The sequence below is a fragment of the Geotrypetes seraphini genome, chromosome 3, assembly GCF_902459505.1.
Source record: "Geotrypetes seraphini chromosome 3, aGeoSer1.1, whole genome shotgun sequence".
NCBI lineage: Eukaryota > Metazoa > Chordata > Amphibia > Gymnophiona > Dermophiidae > Geotrypetes > Geotrypetes seraphini.
The window spans coordinates 116,362,176-116,375,031 of record NC_047086.1 but is presented as its reverse complement, the minus strand read 5'-3'; the positions used below and the strand labels follow the sequence as shown (position 1 = coordinate 116,375,031).

The 12,856-nt window shown below is 42.8% G+C and overlaps 1 protein-coding gene across 3 annotated transcripts in view; it reads left to right on the top strand.

The window, feature by feature from the left end:
• CDC5L (cell division cycle 5 like) overlaps window positions 1-12,856 on the top strand; it is a 175,799-nt gene that overhangs the window by 141,601 nt on the left and 21,342 nt on the right. For all 3 annotated transcript variants that reach the window (XM_033935886.1, XM_033935887.1, XM_033935888.1), the window contains one exon: window positions 2,572-2,769. In XM_033935886.1, coding sequence (XP_033791777.1) covers window positions 2,572-2,769 — 198 coding nt within the window. The remainder of the gene's footprint in view (window positions 1-2,571; window positions 2,770-12,856) is intronic.

The window sequence follows — 12,856 nt, the reverse complement described above, 5'->3', positions numbered from 1 at the left end:
TGATTTCTTCTGAAGCTTGAGCACAGACAGTGTGGTCCCAAGTTGACTCTTGAAGCCAAAGTGGGAGCTGGTTGCATTTTTCCTTCTCCGTGTCAACATACGTGGAGCTGTGGGGTTTGGGGTCTCAGCCTGCCATCTGAGGCTGACTGGCAGCATGAAGAAGCAGGCATCTGGATTTTATACTTGCCTGAGGCAGATGTTTTCTCTCCTTTAAAATCTGCAATGGATTTATGGATGTTTGGGAGCCATTGGCTACATTTTGTAAGGAGGAATAAATGAGTTTTATTTTATAGACGTGTACTGTAAACATACACATCCAGGGAGGAGGGGGAGGAAATAGAATGGGAACTTGATTTAGGGATTTCATGAATAGTTTTATTAAGGTTTTATTTTACTTGTTTATCAGGTGGGAGGGTGGGGATAATATAATTGTATGTTGAAGTCTGTAAATTCCATTGTGCTTGTTTTTAAGTATCCGTGTTTGTGAATCATTTGTTGCACAATTGTAGTTGAAAAACTTAATAAAGAATTTAAAAAAAAAAAAAAAATCTGCAGTGGCAGCTCAAGCAGTTCCCAGAACACACAGACACATGTGAATACTGCCTATTGCATCCTATGAGGAAAATCAGGGGGTCTGAAATTTGTAATTTTAAAGATTTCTGGAGCTAGATCAGGGGTTTCCCCACCTCTAAAAACCCTTCTCCAAATTATTTTGAGCTTTTATATAGCTTTCCCTGGCTGTTTTTGGTGACGAAAATTGTTATTGCAGCGGCTATCTTAGATTTTCTGATTTATCTTTGAAAGTATCTATCTGCCTTAATATCTCTCATTTTTGCTTAAAAACAGTTCAGACGGACTCATCAAGCTTTGATACCCTTTGTGCTGGATGGCCAGCTGAGGATCGTCCACATTCCGCGTGCCACAGGGTACATGGGGAGGAGAGGAGGCCTCAATCTCAGCCTCCTCTGATTGCTTGAGGGTGCTAGGATTGCAAATGGACTTCTCTGGGGGATCTAGATCTTTCCCACAAGTGGCAAAGGCTGAGTCTAGATCTGTGGCCAAGAGACGCTGCATGGAAAATTCTCAGCCCTCAAGGAGACATGTTGAGCCCCTGCAGGGTCATCTGGGCCTCTTGTGCAGGATTTTACACCAGATTTAGTTCATTTGCTGTATGATGCCTATTTGAGCTATAAGAAGCAGCCCACTGGTTCTGTGCTTACACCAACGGTGGTGCAGGAGGGGGATGACCTCCAAGCACAAAGTCTACAAGGCAGGTCTTGGGTGCAGACCCAAAGGTCCAATTTGGGGAGGACTAGAATGTTTGGAGTTCAGACTCTATGCCTCTTCTCACAGAGTGAACCTTTCTAGCTCAAGGATTCAGAGGCTCAAGCGGAAGCCAGTGGTAAGCAGGCCATGGTGGCACTGAACCAGGGAGATGACCCAACCTTGTGCAGGCTCTTCAAGCTGGCTGGTTTATTACAGAGGCATTACAGAAGTTACATTTAGAACCACCATAATCCTCAGATGCTCAGATCTCTGCAATGAGTGGGTCTAAGGCACAGAACACGTTTCCCTTTGCATCCTTCTGCTTCTGTCACACTGGGTGTGTCTCAGCGTATTTGCTGCTACTATGGTCTCAAGCTCATAATTACTGGCGGTTCCTGAAGAAGGATGTTTATCCGAAACTGAAGTTCAGTTGAACCCTTCGTTTTTTTGAGTTTTTCTTCTTCCAAGCAGCGTACCATCTTTACTTATTTGGGCTTTCGGCCTTGAAGTGTCTCTGGGAGTCTTGGTGATCTCCGGATTTCTCATCGAGATAAGTAGTCCTATTTTTATGTTTCAGGGCTGTGCAGTACAAACTGTGTAACCGCAGCACTGTGAGTGTACACGTTTGTTATTATTATTTTTAGTGTAGAAGTCCTGAAACCCACCCGTCAGATGTTACTTGCTGTTTCTGAAGAGTACTTTATTAAAGTAAACTGTCAGCCTCAGACAGATATGTCTCACGATGGTTGCATTTCCCTATCAAGCAGGGTCACAGAATGTTGAGACTTCTGAAGATCAAGAGAATAACACAAATTGTTAAGAAATCCTAGTACAGGTAGGTAGCTTGGTTCATTCCACCTTGTTTTTCATTCAAATGTTAATTCATGTGGTTTATGTATGTTCTTTACACAGCTAATTATTACTCAGGGAGTTTCCCTGTTCTCCTTTCTGTGTATTCTTTCTAGGATTTTAGGTTGCTTTGGTGTAAACTGAAGGGACTATAGCACAGCCCACTAGGGAAGGAGGTGAAGCTGAAGAAAATGATTGGCATCTTCTGCAAATAAACTTGCAGTTTGAGGGTGACTACCCAACTGTTCAGGACCTCTATATCCATTTTCAGAAAAGAAGATTATCAAGGTAAGAACCTAATCTTTCTTTTCTCCTGGTTCTCCAACTAATTTGAAATGATCCATTTCATCCCCTTTGTGAGAAGTTTAGGGACTTTGATATAGACTAAAGCACATAAAAAAATGAAAATGGACTACTCTCATGTATTGTACTTCTTTGTTTTCTGTTTTGAAATAGGCTGAAGAATTACTGGCAAAAGAAATGGATGTGGTAAAGCAAGGCATGGGACATGGGGATCTTTCTATTGAAGCCTATAACCAGGTGTGGGAAGAGTGTTACAGTCAGGTTTTGTACCTTCCTGGACAAAATCGTTATACACGAGCCAACCTGGCCAGCAAAAAGGACAGAATTGAGTCTCTTGAAAAGAGACTAGAGGTTAGTACTTTTTCCTATTTCCTAATATTGTTAGGCATCTGATTTCACCATTTACAATGTTGATTCTGTGTTTTATTATAACAACACTCCCATACCAAAGAAATAATTAAGTACAAATAATTAAACTTTGAAAGATTAGATTGATGTGCCTAAAACTTGACTATTCTCTTTCTCACTTCTCATAAGAGAGAGAAAAATCAGCATAGTCAGTACATGAAGAATGGTGATATTGAAAATTGTTTGCAATTTGTGCCTGTGCTTTATAAGCCAAATAGAATTTTATACTGTGAACTAAGCTATTTGATTGACATATATAATATGATCCCAAGAAACAGGAAAAGCAATCAGTCCACCAGATCCAGAGAGGCAACCAGGTAAAGAAAAACAGAATATAAACAAGAATGTTCCATATTAGAATTTATTAATCAAACAGAACTGGGGGATGAACAGACACCCAACTTGGCCATATTTTGCCCTGAAATGGGCTGCCCCAGGGGCTGAAAATACTGTTAAAAATAAATATATATAGACAGTGTTAAAAGAATACATGAACCCCAATTGCTCCCAAGACTCAAAAACCAATTGTTGATAGATAGATAGATAGATAGATAAAATGATGTTATAGGGAAATACTTTCCCTACTTTCTCGCTACAAAATGATCCAGTGCAAAGGATTTGAAACACATCCAGTCTTTAGTGGTGGGGTCTTCTCTGAAGAAAGCTAACCATTCCAAGATGTATGCTATAGTTCCCCCTGGGCGTGAAGGTAGGGCCATAGATAAATTTGATCGCAGACTGTATCAAAATTCTATGATGACCAGTCGAATTTTGAATTACTTTTCACATCATATTTGAAATATTGGGTCAAGACTATGCCTTCATTTTTCAAATATTTGCCTTCCCATAGGCTGTCTCAATTTAAACATATGCATCGTACTCTCACACAACTTTGAGTGCATATGTTACAAGCAGCATATGATGCATTTGAGATGACTTCACGTGTCACCGCTTTTTCGGTGGCCATGTGAAGACTGGCGTAGTTACGAATTGTGGATATGGATCTCTAATCTCCAAGACAGATTGGCAAACATCCCTTGTCTGAGAGACGAGTTGTTCGGGGAATCCATTGAGGCTGCTGCTAAAAGATTATCTGAGCATGAGAAATCCTTTGCTACTCTACTTCGGCCTAAGCCAAAACCTTCTGCTTCTCGGGGATATAAACCTATTGCCCCTTATCAGAGGCATTATCCTTTCAAGTCTGCACCATATTCCAGACCACCGCAGAATAAACAGCCTCAACAACGTCAACAGAAGCCTCAGACACCGGCTGTGTCCAAAGCCACACAACCTTTTTGACCATCCAAGCCAGAGCATAACATCAATCTCTCTGCCTCTGTCTGCTCTTCTTCCCATCGGAGGTTGTCTTCACCACTTGTATCACTGATGGGAAATCATCACTTCTGACCTCTGGGTGCTCTCAATCATCAAAGAAGGATATTCTCTTCATTTACTGCAGATTCCATCAGATCACCCTCCAAAAGAGTGTCCTTCCAATTCATCGCAGACCCCCCTTCTCCAGGAAGTACAAGCTCTGCTCACTCTCGATGCCATTGAGAGAGTTCCTCTGGAACAGCAGAACACTGGTTTATACTCCCATTACTTCCTTGTCCCGAAGAGGGGGGAAGGGAGTATTTGACCAATATTGGATGTCAAAGCTCTCAACAAATTTCTCGTCAAAGAAAAATTTTGGATGCTGTCTCTAGCATTCTTGTATCCCCTTCTGGATCACAACAATTGGTTATGCTCTCTGGATCTCAAAGTGGCATCCACTCACATCCCCATTTACCCAGCCTCTCGCAAGTTCCTCAGATTTTGGATGGGAAATCAACATTATCAATACAGGGTGCTACCTTTTGGCCTGGCATCATCTCCCAGAGTTTATGACAAATGCCTGGTAATGGTAGCAGCAGCTTTACGAAGTCACGAACTTCAGGTTTTCCCATATATAGACGACTGGCTCATCAAAGATCCAATGTCTCATGGGGTTACTGTAGTGACACAACAGACTATTTGGTTCCTGCAAAGTTTGGGATTCGAATCTCAACTGCAGCCTTCTCAAACTCTTCAATTAATTGGAGCTCTTCTAGACACGGTGCAACTCAGAGCATTGCTTCCTCAACAGCTTCAGGATGCACTCATACAGTTTTGTCACTAAGTGTCCACCCTCACTTCACTCTCAGCGAGACACATGATGGTTCTCCTAGATCACATGGCCTCTACAGTTCACATGACTCCGTTTACCAGACATCACCTCAGGATTCTTCAGTGGACACAGGCTTCTCAATGGACACAGGCTTTCGACCCACTCTCTCAGCGCATTGCAGTAACATCTTCTCTACGGCAATCTCTTCAATGGTGGATGCGCTCTTCCAATCTTTCCAGAGGCTTGATGTTCCAAGTGCCCCCTCATCAGAAGGTTCTAACCACAGACTCATCAACCTATGCTTGGGGGGCTCAACTAGATGGTCTCCGTATCAAGGGCATTGGTTTGCCACAGATCGTCAAAATCACATCAATCTGTTGGAACTCAGAGCGATCTTCAATGCTCTCAAAGCTTTTCAGCATCTCCTTCACAATCAAGTTGTGCTCATTCGTACAGACAATCAAGTAGCCATGCACTATGTGAACAAGCAGGGAGGAACAGGCTCTCTCCCCCTTTGCAAGGAAGCTTAGAAAATTTGGAATTGGGCAATTCTTCACAACATTTTCTTGAAAGCTGTTTTCATTCAAGGAGAGAAAAATTCACTAGCAGACAAATTAAGTCGTCTTCTGCAACCTCACAAATGGACACTCAATTTTCCGTCTCTCCATCACATTTTTTTCTCAGTGGGGGACTCCTCAAATAGACCTGTTTGCATCTCCCCAGTAAGCTGCCCCAGTTCTGTTACAGAATATACTGCCTCACCGACTGGAGACAGATGCTTTTCTCATGGAGTGGACAAACAAGTTCCTTTATGCATTCCCTCCATTTCCTCTCATTCTCAAGACACTTGTCAAGCTCAAAGAAGAACACGCCACCATGATTCTGATAGCTCCTCAGTGGCCCAGGCAACCTTGGTTCTCTCTTCTACTTCAACTCGGCAGCAGGGAGTCACTACTTCTACCAGTATTTCATAACATAAGAACAGCCTTACTGGGTCAGACCAATGGTCTGCAGTGTTCTCCCCAGAATTTTTTTCCAGCCGGGTGGTATGAAAAAGTAGCCGGGTGGGGTGGGACAGGGAAATTTGGTGGTTAGAATAGGGTCATTAAATCCAGTGGTGTACCTAGTATATGACAAGAGAGAAGGCTTCTGGTTGAGGTGTAGGATGTGGGTAGGAACCTTTTCCCACGGCTTTGTGCACTGCAGCACCCAGGGAGCTGGCCCGAAGATGCCGCGTTGATCGCTGCAAAACACTGTCTTGGGCCCGATGGAGGTGCTGGCCCTGCGGACTGGCAGAAAATTTCTGCGGACCGGCACCATTCCACAGACTGGCGGTTGAAGAACACTGCACTAGAGCACCAACACACGAATTGTAAAACTAAACAAGTCAGATCCTGCACAGTCAATTGATTTTGTAGTCAGTGCTAACAGAAAACCATGTCCTTTTCATACACACAGAACAAAGAAACACCCTCACCCAATATGGAATAATCACAAATTAAAAATAGAAATATGTAGACAAAAGTTAAATTAATGCAACACCACAGAAACAGTGACACATGTCCCCTAATACTGTACAAAATATAAAGACAGTAGATGTAAATTTGAAAAAAACTGATACATAACAATCACCACTTTAAAAACCAAATAGAAATAAAACAAATAACAAGAAATAAGAAAATACAATTTTATTGGACTAATCCATTTTTCAGTTAGCTTTCAGAGGCCAAATCTTTCTTCAAGACAGTACAGTATGCAGCTGTTATGATATCCTGTCCTGACCTGAGGAAAGGGGTTTAGTCCAAAAGAAATAGCCTTATTTCCATTTCCTATTTATAAAGTTTTATCAATACAGTTATAATACTACTTGATTCTATGTAAAGCAACAAAAAAATATCTCTTTCTACCTTTTGTAGTTTCTGCTTTAATCATCTTCTCTTTGCTCTTTTTTTTCTATACAGCGTTTGTCCTCTCTCCCTTTGATGCAACATCTGCCCTCTATCTTTGTCCCTTCCACCCAGCCTCAGCTCTCTCTACCCCTTCCATCTACTGTCCACCCTCTCTCTGCCCCTTCCATCCACTGTCCACCCTCTCTCTATCTAGTGTCCGCCCTCTCTTCCATACAGCATCTTCCCTCTTTTTATGTCCCTTCAATAAACTGTATATCCTGAGCCCTTTCTCTCCTTTATACATGGTTCATTTCAGCTTCATCCCCTCCATTTTTCTGTCTCCACTCCCTCCCCTATGCTCTGGCATCTCTCTCTTCTACTTTCCTTCTTTCTTGCCCACTCCACCCCATGGTCTGGCATCTCTATCTTTTTCCCTTCCCTCCCCCCCCCATACTCTGGCATCTCTCTCCTCTCCTATCTCTCCCTCTCTGCTCTGGCACCTCCTCTCCTTCCTTTCCCTCTGGTCTGACATTTGTCTCCTTAGTTTCCCTTCCCTCCTCCTTGCCCTAGCATCTCTCTCCTCTCCCCCTTCATTATCTGGCATCTCGTCTCCTTCCTTTCTCAACCTCCCTCCTTCCTTTCTCCTGGTCTGGCTTCTCCCTCCTCCCCCCATGCCCTGACATCTCTCCCTCCATGGTCTAGTATCGCCTTTCCTTTCCCTCCTTCCCATGGTTTTGGCATCTCTTTCCTCTCCTCTCCATTCCTGGTCTTTCTTCTCCTTCCTTCCCCGTCTCTCCTCAGTTGGGTGCAGCAGCATTTCTCTTCCCCCTTCCCTCTCACTCTCCTCCTCCACTGCTCTTCCTCCTTCCCCTATCCACTTTCCTCCTCCACTGCTCTCCCCTCAGTCCTGCTGCAGCTTTCCCTCTTCCATTTTAAGTCCAGCAGCACTCTCTTCTGTTCCCAATCCAGCAGCACCTCTCCCTCTCACCTCCCTCCACCACTCAGCTCCAACAGCACCTCTCCCTCCCCTCTACTTCCGTTTCCCCCACTGACTAGCTGCAGCACCTCTCCTTTCCACCCCCAGGGCTAGCAGTACCTCTCCTCTCTGACTAGCAGGGCTCCTCTCCCTTCCCTTACCCATTCACCTCCCAGGTCTAGCAGCACCACTCCCTCCTCTCCTCTTTTCATCTCCTTCTATCAGCACCCATCCCTCTTATCTCTCAGGTCCATTGGCACCACTCCCCCCTCCCGATTAACAGGCTCTATTGTAACTTGCCTGACTGCTGCGGTAGCTTTAGCGAGTAAATTCCCTCCAGCAGCCTCGGGGCCTCCGAGGAAGAAGGAAGTTATATCATTGGAGGTGGAGCGGCCTAGCAAAATCCCCGAGGCTGCAGAAGGGAATCGATTCGATAACACTACAGCAGCTATCAGGCAAATTACAATAAGAAGAGAGCGGTGCTGCTACTAGTCCAGGGTATAGAGAATAGAAAATAACAGTGGCAGCAAGAAGGCGGGAAGCTTGCCGGCGCTAAATATCACGTGTTGGTCACCTCTGTACTAAGGGACTGAAAATGAACATACAAACAGTTCCTCATCATTGGTTTTTAACTTTTTCCCCTGCCTGGAAAAGCAAGGGGCACTACTTTTAAGATTTACTTCACAAGCAGGTAAACACAAGAAAGCCAGGGCGGGTGAAAAACGTTTGGCCTCTCAAAACGTGAAGAAGAACTATATCATGGGGGGAGGGGGGAGGCGCATGCCAAAGTAAAAGTGCCAAGGAGAGGCGATCCAAATCACCTTGGCACCACACTGGAAACATTTAATTTCCTTTACGGAAGTAGCCTCGAGTTGATAAGTGACGTTTTCACATTCTTTTACCTTGAAACAAGTTTCCCCAAAGCAATTTTCTACCTCCCCAGGCTCGCCTTCCTAATCGGGAATGGGAGCCACCCAGCGCATACACCCACAAAATATAAATTGCAGGCTAGTGTTACGGGGAGGGTTTGAAAATCGCCTGTTTTTTTCGGGGGGGGGAGGGGTGTTACTTTCTTTATTAGGAGAGGTGCTGCTGCTAGTCCAAGGTATAGAGAATAGAAAATGACAGCGGCAGCAGGAAGGCAGGAAGCATGCCGGCGCTGCATTTCTCCAAAGCAATTTTTTACCTCCCAAGGCCCGTCTTCCTGATCGGGAATGGGAGCCGCCCATCACATACACACACCAAATACAAATTGCAGGCTAGTGCCGCCTTAGCCCGTAGCGAATGCATGCTCTGGGGCTCTAACGTGTGCGTGCCGGCTTCCCTTCTCTTTCCCCCCCCCCCCCCCCCCGGACATAACTTCCGGTTTCGGAGGGAAGAGAAGGGAAGCCGGCACGCACATGTTAGAGCCCTGGAGCATAAGTTCGCTACGGGCTAAGGCGTGAAATCTCCAAGCGGTTTTTATTTGTTTTCTTTTGTTTTTTAATGTTGAGCAGCGGGCAGCAGCAGAATTCACGAGCGGATGATAGCCGGACGCTCATCTAAATTAGCCGGGCGAACCGCCCGACTAAAAGGCCCTAGGGAGAACACTGGGTCTGTTAAGTCCAGTAGCCCGTTCTCACGGTGGCTAATCCAGTTCACTAGTACCTGGCCAAAATCCAAGATGTAGCAATATTCCATGCTACCAATACAGGGCAAGCAGTGGCTTCCCCCATGTCTTTCTCAATAACAGACTATGGACTTTTTCTCCAGGAACTTGTACAAACCTTTCTTAAAACCAGCTACGTTATCTGCTCTTACCACATCCTCTGGCAACGCGTTCCAGAGCTTAACTATACTCTGAGTGAAAAAAAAATTCCTCCTATTGGTTTTAAGAGAACTTACCTGTAACTTCATCGAATGTCCCCCTAGTCTTTGTAATTTTTGATGGGAGTCACGGTTCTCTTCTTCATCTCAACCCGCAGTCTCTACAGTTTGGTTCCTATCGACATGACTTCAAACCTTCAGTTCTCTCAATCTGTCAAAGACATTTTGGATGCTTCCAGAAAACCTGGCACCAGGCAATGTTACAACCAAAAGTGGACTAGGATTTCTGCTTGGTGTGATCTTCATCACAAGGAGCCTCAGTCTTCCTCCTTGTCTTCAGTTCTGGATTACCTATTTCATGTATCTCAATCTGGCCTCAAATCACCCTCCATTAAAGTCCATATCAGTGCAATTGCTGCTTTTCATCAGCCTCTAGAGGGGAAACCTCTCTCTACTCATCCTGTGGTTTCCAGATTTATGAAAGGACATTTTAATGTCAACCCACCTCTCAAACTACCTCCAGTGGTTTGGGATCTCAATGTGGTTCTTGCTCACTTGATGAAGCCTCCATTTGAACCAATGTCTACGGCTCATCTGAAATATCTCACTTGGAATGTGGTCTTCCTCATTGCTCTCACTTCTGCTCGCAGAGTCAGTGAGCTACAAGCTTTAGTAGCGGACCCCCCTTTCACAGTATTCCATCATGACAAGGTGATTCTATGCACTCATCCAAAATTGTTATAGAATTTCATCTCGATCAATCAATTGTTCTCCCAGTGTTTTTTTCCCAAGCCTCATTCTTATCTTGGAGAGCCACTTGGTCCTCGGTTCATACATTCACCTCACATTACAGTCTGGATTCTTTCTCCAATCGGGATGGCCATTTTGGCCAAGCAGTATTACAAAATCTATTCTCCTAAATCGCCAATACTCCCACCATCCCATTCTGGCTAGCTTTTGGAGGTCACCCACATGTGAGAATATGCTGCCTGCTTGTCCTGGGATAAAGCACAGTTACTTACCGTAACAGGTGTTATCAAGAGACAGCAGGCAGATATTCTCACAACCCACCCACCTCCCCTGGTAGGCTTCTTGGCTAGTTATCTGAACTGAGGAGACGCACGCCCTACGTCGGGCAGGAAGGCACATGTACGGTGCGGCAGCTGCAAACTTTCTAGATTTCTTCAAGCAACATTGCTTATCAGGCTGTCCGTATCGGGGCTCCGTGGATGATGACACCCACATGTGAGAATATCTGCCTGCTGTCCCTGGATAACACCTGTTACGGTAAGTAACTGTGCTATATGGCCTGTCAGTTACGTCATTTGTAGGACTGGTTTAATGATACTGAGGCTCTAGGTCACCCGTGGCATTTACTGTATATCTTGTAGGCTAGACCTTTAAACTTAACCTTCCCATATCCAATCCTCCGTATTTACATACTAGTGTTTAAGCCCGTTACATTAATGGGTGCTAGTAAAGCCTCCTTCCCTCACATGTCCCCTATTTTCAGCCCCAGCTCCAAACCCATTTTTACCCCCCAGCCTCCTTCTCCCATCTTTTCATCATGAAGGAGCAAAACCATTTCAAAACTGCCCATAAAGAGATTCTAACAGATCCTGAATGGAATTCAAAAAGATATCCAAACCAATATCAGAAAGATGAACACCATCCGGACGATAAAGCCCAGGACAGTCCACAGAAAGCAATTCATGCTGCAAAACCAAACCCCCTAAATTACTCACAAACTTAGCAACTTCCACATTCACACACTTACGCTGCCTTTTTTTTTTTTTTTTTTGAAAAAGTAAAATATCTTTGTTCCTGAAGATGAAAACGGAAGACTGAGGAACTGACTTTTGATGTTATAGTTTAAAGGCTCTACTTTTGCAGATTACTATAAAGTACTTGTGGTATAGATAGACCTTTTTTAGAAAATTTGAACGCACTTATGAAATTAAGTTATATTGTACTTGCAGTGATTTAATTTTAGTGCGTGGTTATGTTTTTACCCTAAAGTGTTATGATGAATTCTTTTAGGTCGCAATGATATATGTAAAGCCTGATATAATGACATATTTAATTTGATAATATCTGCTATTAAATGCTACATTAACTTGTTTAGATTGGGGGATAAATGGGGTGAGGAAGATAATTAGTTTTGTATAGTGGTTTGATTTTTAATCCTTTACAAGTGTGATATAAGTCAATGAGATATGGCTATATCTGCTGATTTAGATATAATTTCACACCTAGTTTGGTTTGTTCACCTATTTATAGATTCTGGATACTCTGGAAATCAGAATAAAATCTAATAGATAGCAGAATTAATTTAAAAATAGAATTTTTTAAAAAAGGGTTTAGTATTCCTTGTGATTCAATTTATTTTGAATAATTATATAATACTTTAATATGAGTTTATAATATTAACTGACTATGAATTTGTTTTGCAGATTATATAAGATATTTTATATTCAGAAAATGGTATTTTTCTATTTATTACATACAATGATATCTTGATCAATATTATTTATGTGAGTTTATATGTTAATTGTCAGGTTTATGTATGATTCAATTTCATATATGTATAAAATATAATAATAGCTATTAGAATATAAGATAATAGCTTGTAGGGAGATGGTCTATACCTGATCTCGCTTTGCGTTTCCAAGTTTTCGTAATTATTTGGGGATGGGGAGGGGGGTTTATAATGAGGGGTTGGGAAGGGGATGGGGATATATAGTAAATCTTATTTATTGGGAAAATGATTTATTACACTTTACTTATTGGTTGATTTTTGATAAAAACAAGTTTGATATTATTTAATGGATCTTAAGATATTGTCTTTGAATGTTAATGGTCTTAACCATCCGATAAAAAGGAAAAAAGCTTTGCTATTTTTAAAACAGCAGAATGCAGATATTTGCTACATCCAAGAGACTCACCTGTCAAGTATAGAATCTAAGAAATTGGAAGGGGGTTGGGTCAAATATTGTTTTTTCTCCTCGGCCATTGGGAAAAAGGCTGGTATTGCTATTTTAGTGAATAAGAAATGCTCTGCATCATTTAAGTTAAAGGCATCAGTTCCTCTTGGAAGATGAGTACATGTGGAAATGAGCATGGGAAATACTACCATGACGCTTTTCAATGTCTATGCCCCTAATTCGAACCAAATTGAATATTTTAAAACTCTACAACAAGTTATTCTTCCAC